At 54.1% G+C, this 18690-nt stretch overlaps 1 protein-coding gene across 1 annotated transcript; it reads right to left on the bottom strand.

Annotated features, from left to right (window-relative positions):
• Window positions 1–468: 468 nt before the first annotated feature.
• On the bottom strand, window positions 469–18690 carry Prdm12 (PR/SET domain 12). The gene is made up of 5 exons (XM_090329223.1): window positions 18468–18690; window positions 16782–16972; window positions 15510–15665; window positions 2570–2681; window positions 469–899 (listed from the first exon to the last, which is right to left on the bottom strand). The coding sequence occupies exons 1-5, from the start codon at window positions 18688–18690 to the stop codon at window positions 469–471; spliced, it is 1113 nt and encodes a 370-aa protein (XP_090185349.1).

The following is an 18690-nucleotide window of genomic DNA, read 5'->3' as shown; positions in this document are numbered from 1 at the left end:
GAGGCTGCAATCGTCCCCTGGGGAGCCGGGGGCCGACGGTCCAGGCAGGGCCCCCAGCAGGCAGCCTGGCGCCCCCACTCCGGGCCTCTCCCCTTTCACTCAGGGTGACAGGGTCCCTGCCACCCCCCCCCCCGCCGGCGGCCCTCGGATCCCCGCCCACCCCGCTGCCACAGGACCCGCGCTGCGGGGCGGCGGGGAAGGAGGCTTCTCGGAGAGGACCAGGCACGGCTTGGGGGCCCCTCCCCGGGAGGGCACGATGAGCACCCACCCACTCCCTGGGATAGGGATGCCGCCCTTCCGTGGCGAAGACGAGTGCACGCGGGGGGGGTCACGTCGGGGGCGCCCCTGCGGGGAGGCGAGGCGGCGGGCGCGCGCAGCCGTCCCGAGGTCAAGTCCGCAGGTGGAGGGGGCGCGCCCCGCGGGGAGGCGCGTGCGCGCGCGCGGCGGGGCGGGGCGCGCGCGCGGCGCTCACAGCACCATGGCCGCCGGCAGGTGGTGCGCGGCGGCGGCGGCGGCGGCGGCGGCGGCCGCGGCGGCGGCGAGCGCGGGCGCATGCGCGTGCGGCGCGGGCAGCGCGGGCGAGTGCGCCTGCAGCGCGGCGCTGGGCGGCCGGTGGCGCGCGCTCTTCTGGTGGGCGCGCAGGCCGGCCAGCTGCGAGTAGGCGCTCTGGCACACCTGGCACTTGTAGGGACGCTCGCCCGTGTGCAGGCGCACGTGGTTGCGCAGCGTGGACGACTGGCTGAAGCGGCGGTTGCAGAAGCGGCACACGAAGGGCTTGTCCAGCGTGTGGATGCGCATGTGCGAGCGCAGGTTGCTGCGGGAGTTGAAGCCGCGGTGGCAGATCACGCAGCGCATGCGGCCCGCGGTGCCCGCGGCCGAGTCCGCCGGGTGGAAGTCCTCTGGGCGCGCGGGCGAGGCGCGGGGCCGGCGCGGCGGGGCGGAGGGAGGAGACAGCGGCCCGTTAGAGCCGGGCTCGCGCGCCCGCGCGGCCCCCGGCTCCCCTCCCGGCGCCCACCCCCCCGGGCGCCTGCGGGTGTCCAGGGCGGGTCGGATCTGGGTGCCGCCGACAGAGGGGAGGGGCGCAGGCCCCTGGGGGAACCGGAGTGAACCCCAGGAAACCTCAGCTTTCGCATGGGAAAGCTGCAAACTGTCTGTCTGTCTGTCTGTCTCTCTGTCTGCCTGGCTGCCTGCCTGGCTGCCTGTCTGTCTGTCTGTCTGTCTGTCTCTCTCTCTCTCTCTCTCTCTCTCTGTCTGCCTGCCTGTCTGCCTGCCTGTCTGCCTGTCTGCCTGCCTGCCTGTCTGCCTGCCTGCCTGTCTGTCTGCCTGCCTGTCTGCCTGTCTGCCTGTCTGCCTGCCTGCCTGTCTGCCTGCCTGCCTGCCTGTCTGTCTGCCTGTCTGTCCGGCAGCGGTGGCTCACGCCTGCCATCCCAGGTACTCGGGAGGCTGAAATCTGAGGATTGCAATTCAAAGCCGGCCCCGGTGGGAAAGTCGGTGAGGGTCTTTACCTCCCATCGGCCACCAGAATGCCACAAGTGGAGCTGTGGCTCCAACTGGCAGAGCATCAGCCTTGAGTGAACGAAACCAAGGGGCACCCAGGCCCCCCCCCCCCCCCCCCCCCCCCCCCCCCCGCTTGCGCCCTAGGACCGGGACACTCCCACACAAAAGGCAGAGTGTCCACTCTGCGGGGGGGACCGCACCTCGGTTTACTCACTGGGGAAATGAAATAATGGCCTTGCTCCATGTCTGTTGTAAGGATCGGATAAATCAATGTAAAACATTTGCCACAGAGCAAGGCGCTCCTGAACGGTAAGTAGCTGCTGCTCTAAAAATAACGACAATCGAGCTTCATAAGGTGAGGCCGCAGCGGGATGATGCCCAGAAAAGCTTTTCCTCTCTTACCCACCAGAAACCAGAGAGTCCAAAATCTGGCCGACGTAGGCCTTGAGCCAGTGGCCCCAGTTACGACGGGCAGTGCCCCAGAACATACTACCAGGCTTTTTTTCTGCCCTGCTGCAGAGCTACTAAGAGACGTAGAGGTCACTTTGTCCTTCCCTTTACAGATGAGGAAACTGAGGTCCAGAACCCTTCCTAAGATGGCACATACAGACTCTTGATGCAGGGCTGCCATTTCCTGCCACACCTCTCTGGATGTCCCTCGCTTGCCCTCCAGCAGCTGATCAGGGCCAAAAGCAGGGCTGTCTCTCTTCCCCACTCAATGCCATGCTGGCCCTGGGGTATCAGTCTCATGGGCCGGTAAGACCCCATCTTCGACTGGTCCCCTGAGGCCAAGGCTCCCTGCTCCTCACCCCCCCTTTTTTTTTTTTTTGCCAGTCCTGGGCTTGAGCTCAGGGCCTGAGCACTGTCCTTGGACTTTCTCAAGGCTAGAGCTCTACCACTTGAGCTCAACACCACTTCTGGCTTTTTTCTCTATATGTGGTACGGAGGAATCGAACCCAGGTCTTCATGCATGCTAGGCAAGCACTTTAACCACTAGGCCAAACTCCCGGCCTCCTCACCCTTTTCTTGCTCCCTGGTTCTTGGTTATCGTGGCCCCAGGGGGAATACCTACCATGCTTGTTCTTCTTCTGCTCCTCTTCCAGCCCAGGCACTCCAGGGATGCCCAGGAAGGTATTGTGTGAGTTTCCATACCACACCAGCAGCTCCTGGTCCGGTGGGATCATCTGCAGGGAGAGAGGCGACAGAGGGTCAGGGATATGTGGCCAGTGGTGGGATGTGGCTGGTGGTGGGATGCAGGAATTTCTGCACACCCCCTGACAGCCAGGAGATGGGTCAGCCCTGAGAAGGCCACAGCTGGGTCCTTCTGCTCTGAGATGCCCCCGTGACCTGCACTGACACCCAAAGAGCCAGGACATTATTGTCCCTCTGTGCTTGCTCCACTTCCAAAGAGTGTCCTGGCTGATGGCCACAGGACAGGGGCTCAGTATGGGCAGAAATGACAGCAGAGGGACGGCTAGAAAACTTCCTTCCTCACAGAATGGGGGAAGCAGAGCCAGCCAGCTCCAGAGCCACAGGGTGGAGCCAGATGTTCCCAAAGAGCGTGGGTAGTGAGACATCCTAGAGTGCTGATAATGTTCTGGAAATAGTTCTCTTCCCAAATAGTTAAAAATCCACCACGCATTTCCCCACGGGGTACAGGGCTCAGCAGGGTTCCATGCAGGGGTAGATGTTAAAAAAGAAACGTCTGGACTGAGAAACACCTCCACGCAGGAACTATGGGGATGTGCAGCCAGGAACAGAGTCTGTTTCATCAAGTCATAGGTCCGTTACCAAGGCATTTGCAATGGAAGGCTAAAGGCTCTGTTTTTCCTCAGAGAAAGTAACTGCCTAGGGAAAATGGCGACAGCTGGTGGTCAGAGTTTTGCAGTGGGAGATGCTGGAAGATCTGCTTCCCGAGCCCGACCTCAGGCCACCCCCAGACCTTTGGTGAAAGCCAGTTACCTCTTCCAAGGGGACCCTCCTTCCCCTTCCTCCCCTCCCAACAGCTATTTTGTTTTCCTGCAGGATCCATTTCAGTTCTCCAGGGAGCCAGCTGCTGCGGAGCAGATCCCTTGATCTCCACATTCTGCAGAGCCCAGCCACTCGGGGGAGCCCTCGAACAACTCTGTGCAGAGCCCAGAAGCTCTGCTTGACGCTGGCAGGAGGGAGCTAAGAGGGGAGTACAGGGCTGGACAATGTGGGATCTTAGTGACTGTCATTCTACTGAGACTCAGTCTATGGTCGCCATGCCCCTTCCTGTGACCCACCGGGCACCACAGAAACCTAGGGGCAGTGTATGGCATGATGCCAGCAAGGGCCATGCCCAAGAAGAGCCCCAGAACCCAAGGAAAACAGGACCTAGTGGTAGAGTGCTTGCCTAGCATGCACAAAGCCCTGGGTTCAATTCCTCGGTACCACATATACAGGAAAAAGCCAGAAATGATGCTGTGGCTCAAGTAGTAGAGCTCTAGCCTTGAGCAAAAAGTGTCCAAGGACAGTGCCCAAGCCCTGAGTTCAAGCCCCAGGACTGGCAAAAAAAAAATTGCCTCAAAGAAATCAGAGAGATTAGAACCTAGGACTCCAGCAAGTCACTGAGGACCTAGCTGCTGTTGGAAGCCAACAGGCAGAGCTAGAGGCCCCTTCTTTCAAAGGGCAGAGAAGGTTTGTGAACCCCCAGAGGAAAGGAGATGATGGGGCTGAAATATTTCAGATTAGCCGATGAAGAGGTCAGTCATAGCCAGTGCTGGTGGCTCACGCCTGTAATTCTAACTACTCAAGGAGGCTGAGATATGAGGATGACAGTTCAAAGCCAACTGGGGTGGGAAAGTCTGTGAGTCTCTTATCTCCAATAAACCAAGAAAAAAGCTGAACGTAAAGGTATGGTTCAAATGGTAGAGCACCAAACTTGGGTAAAGAAGAAAAAAAAGAGCTAAGTGAGCACCAGTAGGTCATGCTCTAATGCTAGCTACTCAAAATGCTGAGATCTGAGGATCATGGTTCAAAGCAGCCCAGGAAGGAGGAAAGACTGTGAGACTGTGGTGGGGGGGTTGTTTTTTGTTTTTTTGCCAGTTCTGGGGCTTGAGCTCAGGGCCTGGGTACTGTCCTTGGACACTTCCTTTTTTTCCAGTACTGGGTCTTGAACTCAGAGCTTGGGCACTGATCTTGGGCTCTTGGGCTTTCTCAAGGTTAGAGCTCTATCATGTGAGCCACAGCACCATTTCTGGCTTTTTTCTATGTATGTGGTACTGAGGAATCGAACCTGGGTCTTCGTACATGCTAGGCAAGCACTCTACCACTAGGCCAAACTCCCAGCCCCCTTGAACACTTTTTTGCTCAAGGCTAGTGCTCTGCCACTTGAGCCACACCACTTCTGGCTTTTTCTGAGTATGTGGTAGTTAGGAATTGAACCCAGGGCTTCATACATGATAGGTGAGCAGTCTCCCACCACGTTCCTCTACAGGCTATATTCCTGGACCTGTGAGACTGTAATCTCCAATTAATTACAGAAAAAGTCAGAGACAGGCGAGGTGGCTCACACCTGTAATCCTAGCTACTCAGGAGGCTGAGATCTGAGGATCAAGGTTCAAAGCCAGCCCTAGCACTAAAGACCATGAGACTCTTACCTCCAATTAACCTCTAGAAAAATGGGAAATGGGGCTGTGGCTCAAGGGTGGAGTAGTAGCCTTGAGCTGAAGAGCTCAGGGACAACACCCAGGCCCAGGAGTAGGGTGGCAGCCTTGAGCTGAAGAGCTCAGGGCCCAGGCTGAGTTTAAGCCCTGTGACCCGCAAAAATAAAAAAAAGAAAAAGCCAGAAGTAGTGCTGTGACTCAAGTGGTAGAGCACTGGCCTTGAGCAAAAGTAGCTCAGGGAGAGTGCACAGGCCCAGTGTTCAAACCTCAGGACTGGCAGGCAGGAAAAAAAGAAAAGCTAAGTGCCAATTCAAGCTCTAGTGATTGCACAAACACAGACAGCAGCCTCTGAAAGATACGGGTAGACCCCCAGGCCACACAGTCCTTGCCTAACCTTCAACCAGCTGCTTTGCCTCTGTGAGTTTCTCTTGTAATGAGTGCTTTGGGGAGCACAGTCCCAGAGGCCCCCAGCCCCACAACTGCTGAAAGACACACAGACACACGGAGACTGCAGGTTCTTCTAGCACAGCCCCTGCCATGGTCAAGAGGCCCTGCGGGAGATGCTTTGCAGAGGTTGCAACCTAGCCCTAGAGCCCAGAAGAAAGGGGGACTCATTTCCCCAAAAGCTAAGTGACCTTGTTCCCGTGGTCTCATCGTATGGTGCCTCAGTTTCCTCACTGTCCTGGTCTCCTTGAGTAGTTCCTGGATCATCGGGGCCACATGTGCGTACCGCATGCACAGCACTGGCTCACCAGCTCCCAGAGCAGCTGCTGGGCTCCGGGCATGCAGAGCTCTGCAGTGGTAACACAGAGCCTGCAGGATGACCTGGGCCCCAAGGCCTTGGCATGCCCCAAGGACAGAGGTCCACAACAGTGCTATGGCCTCCCCCCAGGAAAGACAAGCTCCAGCCTAGCAGTGGGGGGGGAGGCTCAGCCAGCCCAGCAGGTGACACCCCTAGCTTTAGACTCTCCACCCAAGAACCAAAACCTAAGGCAGTAGTAGTTATGCCATTTTAATTGAAAATAACAGCCAAGTACAATGCAACAGACAAATCCTAGACTCTTACGTCTAACCAGCAAAGAGAACTCCCAAGGGCACTAGCCCTAAGCAAAAAGCTAGGCAAGAGTAGAAAGCCTTAAGTTCAAAGTATTAGAAGAAGAAAGAAAGAGGCTGGGAGTATAGCCATTAGGCCAGGCATGCAGGAAGCCTTGAGTTTGATTCCTCAGTGCTATTACACCCAGAAAAAGTTGGAACTGGTGCTGTGGTTCAAGTGGTAGAGTGCTCAAGGACAGTGCCCGGGCCCTGAGTTCAAGCCTAAGGACTGAAAAACAAGATGGAGATGATAGCTGAAGATCATATAGACCTGAATACCGTGTGTGTGTGTGTGTATGCACATACACACGTGTGTGCATTGTACATGCATGTGTGCCAGTCCTGGAGCTTGAGCTCAGGACCTGGGAGCTGTCCCATAAGCTTTTTCACGTAGACTGGCACTCTACCACTTGAGCCACAGCTCCACTTGTGTGGCTTTTTGGTGGTTGCACAGACTTTCCTGCCTGTGCTGGCTTTAAACTACTATCCTCAGATCTCAGCCTCCTGAGTAGCTAGGATTACAGGCCTGAGCCCCTGGCACCTGGCTCTGAATACTCATTCTAAATTGTTACCCAGGTTACTGTTTATAAAAATATAAGTACTAGCAGGGCCGGGGGTTTAGCCTAGTGGTAGAGTGCTTGCCTAGCATGCACAAAGACATCGGTTCGATTTCTTGGTACACATACATAGAAAAAGCGAGAAGTGATGCACTGGCTCAAGTGGTAGAGCTCTAGCCTTGAGAAAGCCCAAGGACAGCGCTCAGGCCCTGAGTTCAAGCCCCAGGACTGCCCCCCCAAAAAAAAAACTACTTTCAGGACTGAAGATGTAGCTGACTCACCTTCTACGCACCAGGCCTGAGTTTGATCCTCAGCACTACCAAAAATAAAAAGGAAAATAGAAATACAAATCTCTAAAAAGAAATAGTAATAATAATGAAGAAAAATAAAACGTGTTTAAGAGAAGACTGTTGTAGGAAGGGTGAATGGCAGCATATTTTATGATGGACTGAAGTTGATTTTATGCATTAATTGAAAAAGTACAATCCCTGAGCACGATGGCATCAGCAAGCGATGGGCCAGACAGAGAAGCCACTTCCTCTCTGTTCTAGTGGCTAGTGGTGCTGCCAGCTCTCTGGGCATCTTTCCCCAGAAATATTTCTCACTTTGAAACCACTAAAAAATGCTGACTGAAGGTGTAGAGAGAAATGGAGTACACAGAGTGACTTCTATTTTTATAGGCTGGGCTGAGGGTTTTGTTTTTTTCCCCTCATTGTTTGTGTTTGTTTTTGAGTGGTAGAGGGGATTGAACTTAAGGCTTCTAGCTTGTCCAGCCCTACCTCTGACTCTCTTTTTCCTCCTAGCTACTCAGGAAACTGAGAATTGATGATCATGGCTCAAAGCCAGCCTGGGGAGGAAAGTCTGTGAGCTTATCTTCAATTAATCAGCAAAAAGCCAGAAATGGAGTTGTGGCTCAACTGATAGAGTACCAGCTTTGAACAAGAAAGCTAAGCCAGAGTATCCTGAGCTGTTCGTTGTTGTTTTTGCCAGTCATGGAGCTTGAACTCCAGGACTGGGCATTGTTTTTGCTCAAGGCTAGTGCTCTACCACTTTCAGCCACAGCTCTACTTCCTGTTAATTGGAGATAAGAGGCTCATGAACTTTCTTGCCCATGCTGGCTCTAAACTGTGATCGTCAGATCTCAGCTGCCTGAATAGCTAGGATTACAGGCATGAGCCACCAGCTCCTGACTTTTTCATTTATTTACTTCACTATTTTTTATTCAAGGTGCAGCAGAAAGCTGGTAAGACTTAGATACACACAAATCAGTCCTTCTGCTTAACCCACCACATTCATCAAACTAGGACCTAAGCTTTCCCTTTGAAACCTGAAACATGAGATGCAAAACCAACACAACAAAACACAACTTTTCATGGACTCCACGGATTGCAGAAGAAAAGGAATACTTAGGGGTAGGGTTAAATTACTACGGTGCAAAACCATGAGGCATGCCTCAAAAAAGCTTTAACCACTGTAAAAACTGAACTATAACACACCCATGTAGCCAGCCAGGTGCCAGTAGCTCACAGCTGTAAACCCAACAACTCAGGAGGTTGAGACCCGCAGATCACACTTCTAAGCCATGCTGGGCAGGAAAGTCCGTGAGATTCTTATCTTCAATTAATTAGCAAAAAGCCAGACATGGAGGCATGGCTCTAGCAGTAGACTAGCCTGGAGCAGAAAAGCTAAGCAAGAATGTGAAACCAGCCTATAATCCTAGCTACTCAGGAGGCTGAAATCTGAGGATCAGGATTCAAAGCCAGCCCAGGCTCAAAAGGACCTGAGACTCTTATCTCCAATTAATCTCTAGAAAATGGGCTTGGCTCAAGGGTAGGGTGGTAGCCTTGAGCTGAAGAGCTAAGGGACAACGCCCAGGCTGAGTTTAAGCCCCACGATCCACAAAAAACAAAACAAAAAAGTGAAACCTTGAATTCAAGCCCTAGTGGCTCAAACAAAAAAACAAAAAAAAATAAAAACAAAAACCGTGGGCTGGAAGCGGGGCCCAGTGGTGGAGAGGTGGGCCTGCCTAGCGTGCATGAAGCCTGGAGTTTGATTCCTCCGTATTATACCCCCAAAAAATCCAGAAGTGGTGCTGTGGCTTAATGAAGGCTCAAGGACAGTGCCTAGGCCCTGAGTTCAAGCCCCAGGACTGGCCAAAAAGAAAAAGGAAACATGCATAGAGGGAGACCAAGAGAAGGCATGACATTGTTTTAAAAAAAAAAAAAAAGGACTCTTGATTTCTGTAACTGTAATCCATCTGTCGATCACCTTTATACTAACAATAAAATTAAAATAAAAACATATATGTAGTGATATTGTTTTCAATGCTACTAAGAGAAAAATTGAAGCCTGTCCTGGAAATGTACAATATGACTGGGAGCCGTGGGGCTGCAACAGCTCCTGCCCAGCGCAGGGGACTGGGTGACACTTTCACTTCTCCTCCTCAGGCCCCTGTGAGGAAGCCCAGGAGACCCCTGGCACCTACCGCTTCCTCTCTAAAATACGGGAACTGTCCAGGGTCCCATCAGCTGACTGCTCATATGCAAGGGACAACCACGGATCCCCACAGGCTCCCTGGGGATCCTGCTGCCACTAATACTCCCGCTGGCCCCAGTCAGGCTCTATACAGGGGACTCAGTATCTAAACCAGCCAGCTGTTCACACAGCTGCTCAGGATACACCACAAATAGAGCAATTGGTGGAGAGAACCAATTTCTATAGCATGATGTCAAAACTTGGGAGAAAACATCAGCTTTTGAGGTATTGTGGTGACCAGTTACTTGACTTTATTCTCTCTCTCTCTCTCTCTCTCTCTCTCTCTCTCTCTCTCTCTCTCTCTCTCTCTCTCTCGGCACTAACCCTGAGCTTTTTTTTTTTTTTTTTCCTCAAGGCTGGCACTCTACCACTTGAACCATAGCTCTGCTTCCAGCTTTTTTGCTGTTTAACTGGAAACAAGAGTCACAAAGACTTTGCTCCCTAGGCTGGTTTCAAACCAGGATCCTTACACCCCAGCCTTCTGAGTAGGTAGGATAACAGGCACAAACCACTGGCACCCAGCTTGGCTATATTTTTATTGTAAATTGTCAGTAATAAGCTTTGGGGGTTGTTCTCCTAATACAAATTCATGACCGTCATTGAACATGGTCCCAGGAGACGCGGGTGCCCTCCCTCCCCTTCTCTGAGCGGCTCAGATGCTCCGGCCGCAAAGGATTGCTGGGTCATCTGGCTGAACATTAATTTCCATTGTACACAGATGTCCTGACACACCAATTAATAGAGTTCTGGCAAATAGATACCGGCCACATGGCACAGTGGTCAAGTGTTCCCAGACAGTCACAGCTCAGCCCCCTCCCAGCTTCTCCTCAACCCTCATTTCATCAGCATTAGAAAGGGAAACTGTAGCAAACACTCAGCCAGCATTTGAAAAGCCCTGGCTCTGATTCTCAGCACCACAAAATAAATAAATTAAATAAATAAATAAATAAATAAATAAATAAAGTGGGGTTAACTGGCAGGGTGGCTCACGCCTGTCATCCTAGCTATTCGGGAGGCTGAGATCTGAGGATCAAGGCTCAAAGCCAGCCCGGGCACAAAAGGACCTGAGACTCTTTATCTCCAATTAACCTCTAGAAAACTGAAATGGCACTGTAGCTCAAAGGGTAGGTGGTAGCCTTGAGCTGAAAAGCTCAGGGACAGTGCCCAGGCCCAGAGTGCAAGTCCCACAACAGACAAAAAAGAAAAATGTGGGGTTGGTGTTGACATGTTAGATGGCTGGAAAAACGTATTTTTTTTTCCAGTTTGGTTTGGTTTTGGTTTTGTTTTTTTGCCAGTCCTGGGGCTTGAACTCAGGGTCCGGGCACTGCCCTTGGACACTTTTTTGCTCAAGGCTAGCACTCTGCCACTTGAGCCACAGTGCCACTTCCAGCTTTTTCTTTGTATGTGGTTCCGGGGAAGCAAACCCAGCGTTTCATGCATGCTAGGTGAGTACACTACCACTAAGCCATGCTCCCTGCCCTGGACAAACGGTTTAAAAAGTTGTATGGCTGGGGAGATAGCTCCATGACAGAGCACATACTCAGCTTGCACCAGGCCTTAGCTTCAATTCCAAGCATGCATATGCATGTGTACATACACGAGTAGACAGACACACACACGCACACGCACACCGTTTAAGACTTTTTGAAAAGGGTGTTAAGACAGTAGCTACCCATCACTATTTTGTGCTGATCCTAGCATCCTAGCTGTCTGAAAGGCTAAATAAAATCAGGCGCTTGGCTGTTCTGGAAGAGCTAGAAGAAACGTTCTTAGACACCCTTCTCAACACAGAGCTGGATGCAGTGCTACTCGCCTGTCATCACCCCAAGCCATGTGAGGGCTAAATTGGAAAGAGGGAAGTTCAAAACCATCCTAGGCAAAGGAAGTGCATGAGATTCTCTACAGAGGAGAGCTGGATGCTATGCTATCTTTCTGTCACAGCAGCAGTACAAAGCTGAGCACAGAGGCTGAAGCTAGAATTGCTGGTGAAAAAGAGGGCCAGTGGCATGGTCCAGAGTTTTTGGGCCAGCCTAACAAGCATGAAGTCCTGAGGTCAAGCTCTCAGTCCCACCAAAAACAACGAAAGGATATCAGCAGGCAGGCAACGTGGCTTAGTGGTAGAATACTTCCCTAGCATGCATGAGACCCTGGTTCAATGATACCACATGAACAAAATTAAATAAAATAAAGTTATAAAAAGGACATTAGGGGCCACGGATGTAGCCTAGTGGCAGAGTGCTTGCCTAGCATGCACAAAGCTCTAGGTTAGATTCCTCAGTACCACATACTCAGAAAGAACCGGAAGTGGTGCTGAAGCTCAAGTGGCAGGGCACAAGCCTTGAGCAAAAAGTGTCTCAGGAAGCTGGGTGCAGTAGCTCACACCTGTAATCCTACCTACTCAGGAGGCTGAAATCTGTGGATTGTGGTTCAAAGCCAGCCCAGATACTACGGTCCATGAGATTTTTATCTCCAATTAACCTCTAGAAAACTGGAAGTGGCACTGTGGTTCAGGGGTAGGGCAGTAGCCTTGAGTTGAAAAGCTCAGGGACAGCACCCAGGCCCCAAATTCAAGCCCCATGACCAACCAAAAAAAAAAGTGGTGAGGGGGGAAGAAAGAGGATACTAGCACTGTGGCAGCAACGATGTGTTTTGTGTGACATTATTAAAATGAAGCCAATCATTATCAATTATAGAAATTAAAGAGCACTCACTGATAAACAAGGCCAAAGGGATAAACAGAGTCAAGAGAAAAATGGTGCTTGCCCTTAGAGCCAAGACAGAGATGTGGCTCTGGGGAAAATTTAAAGCTCAGCTGTCTGAAATGAAAGGGAAAATTGCAGGAAGAAAAAGCCTGCATTTCAAGGCATAATAATTTGCCAAAGAATAGGGAAGAGAAAGATTGAAGGTTTTCTTCCAATTATATAACCCAAAGTCATATTACCACATTTCTAAATCCTTTCTTTGTGCGAACTTCTAACCCAGACTTTGGCAGCTGACGCCTCTCATCCTAGCGACTCAGGAGGCTGAGAGCTGAGGATTGTGGTTCCCAGGCCAGGCAGGAAAGTCCATGAGACTTTTTTTTTTGTCATCGTGGGGCTTGCCTGGACGCTGTCCTTGAACTCTTCAGCTCAAAGCTACCACGCTACTCCTTGAGCCACAGTACCACTTCGGGTTTTCTAGTGGTTAACTGGAAATAAGAGTCTCATGGTCTTTAGTGCCTGGGCTGGCTTTGAACCTTGATCCTCAGATCTCAGCCTCCTGAGTAGCTAGGATTACAGGCGTGAGCCACTGCACCCAGCTTCCATGAGATTCATCTCCAACAAACTACCAAAAAGCTGGAAGTAGATATGAGGCTCAAGTGGTAGAGTGCCAGCCTTGAGAGGAAAAAAAAAGACAAAAGGAAGGAAGGAAGGAAGGAAGAATTCAGAGAGAACACTCAGGCCCTAAGTTCAAACTCCACTACTGGCAGAAAAATAAAGAATAAACAAACGAATAAATGTCAGATCTTCCATCCTTCCTGGACCAACTGGTTTTGTTTCTGTGGAAGAATTGGGTCACTGGATCCCCTATGGGTTTAGCCCCTTTCACCTGTCAAAATAACGTTTCCATTCAACAATTGATTAGTGCTGCCTGACCATATGCTGGGAACTTTCTAGAGATGCCATTAAGACCCACTAGGCAGGAAGAAGGGTCCTGGCTCAGGAGATCCAGCCCGAGATGAAGCTTGCTACAGCTCCTGGAAGTGCCATCACCTTTATTCGTGTTTGGAGATCTGGGACTGTTTCTTTGGAAAGTTGCACTTTCCGTATTTTGGCAAGCAATGGGTTACTATTATGAAGTATAAATAGCACTTGTGAGCGGCAGCAAGATTAAGAAAACAGATCGTGGCAAAGGTCCTTCTCCTTGGCTAACCCCACACAGGCACAGAACAAACAGGCGATTTATTGCAAAGATGGGAAAGCAGCCGGGGTGAGTGGCCATGCGCCCTAGTCTAGTCCAGAAGGGCTCTGTGAGAAGCAGCCCGCCTCCCCCGGGCGGCCAGGCACACCCGCAGGCACCAGTCCTCCTCCGATAAGTGCAATCTGACATTGTGTCAATATGGCTCCAGAAAATTGATACGGAGGGAAAAAAGCATGCAACTTCGCGTGTGAGAGGTAATGCAGGCTGTTTTGTGTCTTCTTGTCCCTCAAACAGTTCCTTTATAGGTGGCTCTGCTGAGTGTAAAAGCCTGCTAACCATGACAGCTAGCTACTGAAATCACATGCGTGGAACACACGGTAGTCAAGGCTACAGATGCATCCCATTCTTTGTACACTAACTTCCCCACGATACATGCAAGTTCTCATCCCTTCCTCGAAATTTTCTTCTTCCACCCTATTCTCTAACTCCTTTCTCTATTCCTATTTCCTTTTTCACGCGGTTCCTTTGTGTTGGTCTTGGAGCTTGAACTCAGGCTCTGGGCACCCAAGACTGGTGCTCTACCACTTGAACCACAGTTCCACTTCTGGCTTCTTGGTGGTTCATTGGAAAAAAGAGTCTCACAGATCTCCCTGGCCCAGGCTGGCTTCCAACCACAATCCTCAGATTTCAGCCTCCTTTAATAACTACAATTATAGGCCTGAGCCACCAGGGCCTGGCTTTCTGCATTTCTTTATATACATCTATTGCAATGTCCTGTCCCCATGTTGCTGTCCCCTTTTGTGACCTGGACAGTAACAGCACAGTCAGGGTCCCTAGCCTGCTTCAGCCAGGAAGCCTCTTGACAGAACGACAGAGGCATTCATGGCCAGTGTCTGTATCAATGTGAGTATGTGCGTGAGTGCGTGAGTGCGTGCGTGCATGCATGTGTGTGTGTGTGTGTGTGTACACGTGCATACACACACGTATGTATACGAGTGTTTATGTGGGAACTAGAGTATGTGCCTGCCCTCCATCAGCATGGCCAGGACAGCACGTGGACAAGAGGCGATACATGAGTGTGCATGAGCCCCTGAGTGGAGCTGAGGACCACCCCCTGATGTGCCCCATAAAGATGGGGTTCGGCAGTTTCTGAAGCCCATTCTAGAAGGGCGTGGCCCAACTGGATGGCTCCAGAAGCCACCAGCCTGGCACCCCTAGTTCTACCTAGACCCCTTTGGTCCTGCCCTGGCCCTGTCCCAGCTGTCCGGCACTCTGGATTCCAATGGAGGCCAGTTCCCCCATTCTGAGCCTCTACTTCTAGTCCTCCAGGCCCGCCCTGCGCTGAGCTCCAGTCCCCACCCCACCCCACCATCATTGGTCATTGGGATCTGGCTAACAAGGGACAAGGCTCAGGTCCAAAAGCTACTAGGCCTCCTGGCACCTCAGGAATCCTAAACACAGCCAGAGAGACTGAGACCCAGCCAAGCCTCCCCCTGTCTACTGGAAAATCTCCTCCCTCACCGTTCCCAGTCCTCTCAGCCTTCCATCACCCTGGCCCTGGCTCTGCCCATCCCCCTTCACAAGCCTTCAAACACCCCGGGAGGCAGTATTTAACCCCCCTATCCTCCCTTGCTCCTCTGAGAAGAGTCACAGAACTACTGACCTCACCACCCAGCCTCGGGGCCACCAGAGCTGCCTGCCACCCAGCAGACCCCAGTTTCCAAGTCCTCAGAGTCCTCCTCCTGGAGGTCCTATAAGACGAAATACAGAAATGCAGAAAAGGTGTCTGGGAAAAGCCTGACCTGCAATGAATGAGCTGGGACTAGAGTCACGAGCAACCATCCTGTCAGCATCACATACGTGGAGAATGAGGGGTGACAGCAGCTAAGCCGCCAGGGACACACACCGCTGTTCCTTCTCTCACCCAACACTATCCCTAACACCTTTCTCTATTCCTATTTTCGAATTCTTTGTTCTTGTTTCTCTATTACTTCCCAACCAATCACCCTCTGAAGGCTTCCAGGATCTCACATCTAGTTCAAGCATTCCCGACGGCAAAAGTTCCGAGCTCCACAGAAAGAAGCTGGTGGCTCGCAACTATAACCCCAGCCACTCGGGAGGCTGAGATCAGAAAGCTTAAAGTGGCCCTGAGGCTCGAGGGGTAGGGTGGTAGCCTTGGGACAGCACTCAGGCCCAGAGTTCAAGCCCTATGACACCTCCCCCCCAAAAAAAAGTTCCAAGACAGATGGCCTGCATGCCACCCTGTGGGACCACGCTGGTCCCTGCACACAGCACCCACCTCGATGGCCTTGTAGAAGATGCTTGTGCCAATCTGGACCACCTCCAGGTTCTGCTCCTGCTCGTTCCGTGCACACTTGATGTAGGTCATCCAGCTCCGGTGGTCCTCCTGGCTGGCATCGATAAAGTAGCGCACTGTGCCGTCCTCATTGAACACCTGGCATGGGGGCAGCCGGGACTAGGTGAGATGTGGCTATGCCATGTGCTTGGTTCCATGGCCAGGGCCAGAGCCCTGATCAAACACGTGTGTGTGTGTGTGTGTGTGTGTGTGTGTGTGTGTAGAGGCGTTTCCTGGGGCTGAAGAAAACCCTGTGGGACACAAGACCCCAGAGAGGAAAGCCTGGCTCATGAAGACACCTAGGCCTAGCCAAGAGCCGCCAAGAGGTCAAACTTTACCCTGAGCTTCCTGACTCTGGGACAAGTAGAAGGATAATCACTACCCAGAATCCACATGGCAGGAGCTGAGATTAGGAGACCCCCCTCCTCCATGCTCCCCCAGCTGCCCTTGCCCAGCATCCTCACACTGGATTCCTCCAGAGGCATCCAGGTGGGGGCTGCGGGGAGCAGGGCTGGGGGGTGGGGGGGAGGAGATTAGGAAGGAGCTGTGCCATCTGCCTCCAAAGAAGACCCGCCTCAGCCCCCAGCGCTGGCTTTGTCCTAGGAGCAGCCCTTCCTGGATCTTCCAGCGCCGTGTGGGCTGCCTCAGAAGGCTGAGGTGGAAGTCTCTCTGCGCCTCGGCTTCCTTCTCTAAAACGGGGATGACAAATCACAGGGCTGCTGAGATAATGCTATGGCTGGCAGGCTGGAAACCCAGACAGCCGACTCAAGGCCCAGTGACAACCATCCTTTTGGATGACTTTCTGCCTGAGAACAGGAAACATTTCCAACAAGCACTTGCTCCATCCTCTGTCCACCATAGCAGCCGCCACACCTCACCCCAGGCCAGGACCCTGGCTGGCCTTGAGGAACTTCTCTTCTAGGTCCTGTGGCCAGGAAAAGAAGAAAAGTGGCAAGACCAGTGTTGGTGGCTCGTGGCTGCGATTCTAGCTACTTAAGGCTAAGATCTGAGGATCTTGATTCAAAGCCAGCCAGGGTGGAAAAGTCTGCAACACTCTTAACTCGAATTAAGCACCCCAAAGAAAGCTAGAAGTGAGCTGTGGCTCCAGTGGCCGAGTGCTAGCCTTGAGCCAAGGGGACAGTGCCCGGGCTAGAAAAACAAAACAAAGGTGTGCAAATGCCCCCGCGCGTCCCCACCCAGGGCCCGGCGGCCTACCTCCCACATGAGGTTGTTGTTCTTGCAGATGTCCACGTGCTCCGGGGCGATGACGCGGCCGGTGAACGGCCCCATCTCCGTGCCCGCCTTGATCCAGGTCTTGGAGAAGATGCCGAGGCCCTCGCCGGGGATGGAGCTCTGCGCGATGATCACCTCCACCGGGAGCACGAGGCTCGAGAGCTTCTGCACCTCTGCCGGGACGGGGCCGTGGGTCAGCGGCCGGGCGCGCCCTCACCCCGCGCCCCAGGCGGAGCCGCCTCGCCTCCGACCCCGCTCCTCCGGCCCGCGCCCTCGGGCTCTCCGCACCCCCGGAGGAACGCGGCGCGTCCCCGCTCCCCTTCCCTGGTTTTCGTTTTGCTCGTTTCGCGGTGGCTGCGAATCGAACCCGGGGCCCGGCCGGCGCCCTCACACCGGGATCGGCGCGCGGCCCTCGGGGCGGGTGTGGAGAGCGGGGTCTCGTTTGGCCTCGTCGTTCCGCGGCTTCTCCGCACCTCCACCAGCCCTCCCGCCCCCGACCCGGGGAAACTCCGGGCTCGGCCGGGAGACGGAGGCGGCGCGAGGCGAGAACGCCCCAGCCGGGTCTTTCCCGTTCGCCCGTGCGCATCGGGGCGCGGGCGCAGGAGCCCGCGGGGCCCCGAGCCGGCCCGAGAGACGCGGGCGGGCGACCGGCCCCGCTCAGTCCGCGCCCCCCGCGCGGGCCCCGCTCCGCTCCCGGGCCGGGCTCCGGGGGGCTCCGGAGTCCCTCGTGGGCGGGGACCCGGCGTCCTCGGCGCCCGGCCCCCCCCTCCCCGCCGTCGGGCCCGGGCCTCGGGGGCGGGAGCGCGGCGGAGCGGGGAGGCGCGGCCGGCCGCCCCGTCTTACAAGCTTCCCCTCTAAGCTACCTGGGAAAATGGCGGGGGGCGCGGGGAGCGGCTGAAAGGGGGGTTAAACGGTGTCCGTGGCGGGCCCAGCGGGCGATTTGTCACGCTGTTAACGTGATCGCATTCATTGGGCTCCATTCGAATGAAATTGCTAATTCTAAATTCATTAGCCCTGGAAAAATGCTGTAGCAGTAAATTGTCGCTCAATGCGGACGGGACTTGTTTAAAAGGGGCCGAGGAATCCCCCTTACAAAAAGGGGGGATTAGATGGTTGACATAGCGTGAATGAAAGTGGAATTAATCTTCACGGTAAATTAAGAGAGGAACAGACATGGCAAAGGGCTGGAAGAAGGGCGACGCGCTGAGATGCCAGCGCCGGGGAGGGAGATTGTGTGCGCGGTGATGAATGAGGGATAAGAACTTGAGACGTCCCAAAGAAAAGAAACTTCTCGGGCCCGGCGCCCGCCCCCGCCCGGCCGCGCCCCCCGCCCCGGCCCCCCGCCGCCTGCGCCCGGGGCTCGGCCTAAGTGGGAACTTTCGCGGGTCAAGCCCAAGTTAACTAAATGAATTTAAAACCCCTTCTCGGTGAGTCAACTGCTATTACACGCCTCGTGAGGCTCTGGACGCTGGGACCCGGGCTGGGGCGCACGGCGGGTGGGGAGGGGCGGCCGAGCGCCGGGCGCGGAGGGAGGGCGGCGCCGGGCCCCGCCGGGCCGCCGCGGCCGGACCCACGGGGGCCGCCGAGGCACCGCGGGTGGCCCCGGGCCCGCGGGCCCCCGTCGCGTGGCCAGCCCGGGGACCGAGCCCCGACGGCGCCCCCACTCACCTCCGGAGAAGGACTGCGCCAGGACCTCGGCGGTGAAGGCCGTCTTGGGGCTGGCGTGGTGGCTCTTGTCCTCCAGCAGCTGCTCGCCCAGCACGTTGCGCCATCGGCCGTACAGGAAGCTGTGCAGGATGTCGGAGGTGATGACCTCGGCCAGCGCCAGCCCCGGCGTCTTCAGCCCGGTTTTGAGCACCAGGGCCTCGGCCGGGAGCACAGAGCCCATCAT

The sequence above is a fragment of the Megascapheus bottae genome, chromosome 3 (genome assembly GCF_031878675.1).
Source record: "Megascapheus bottae isolate mThoBot1 chromosome 3, mThoBot2.hap1, whole genome shotgun sequence".
In the NCBI taxonomy this organism is placed as follows: domain Eukaryota; kingdom Metazoa; phylum Chordata; class Mammalia; order Rodentia; family Geomyidae; genus Megascapheus; species Megascapheus bottae.
This window is presented reverse-complemented; position numbering and strand designations above follow the sequence as displayed.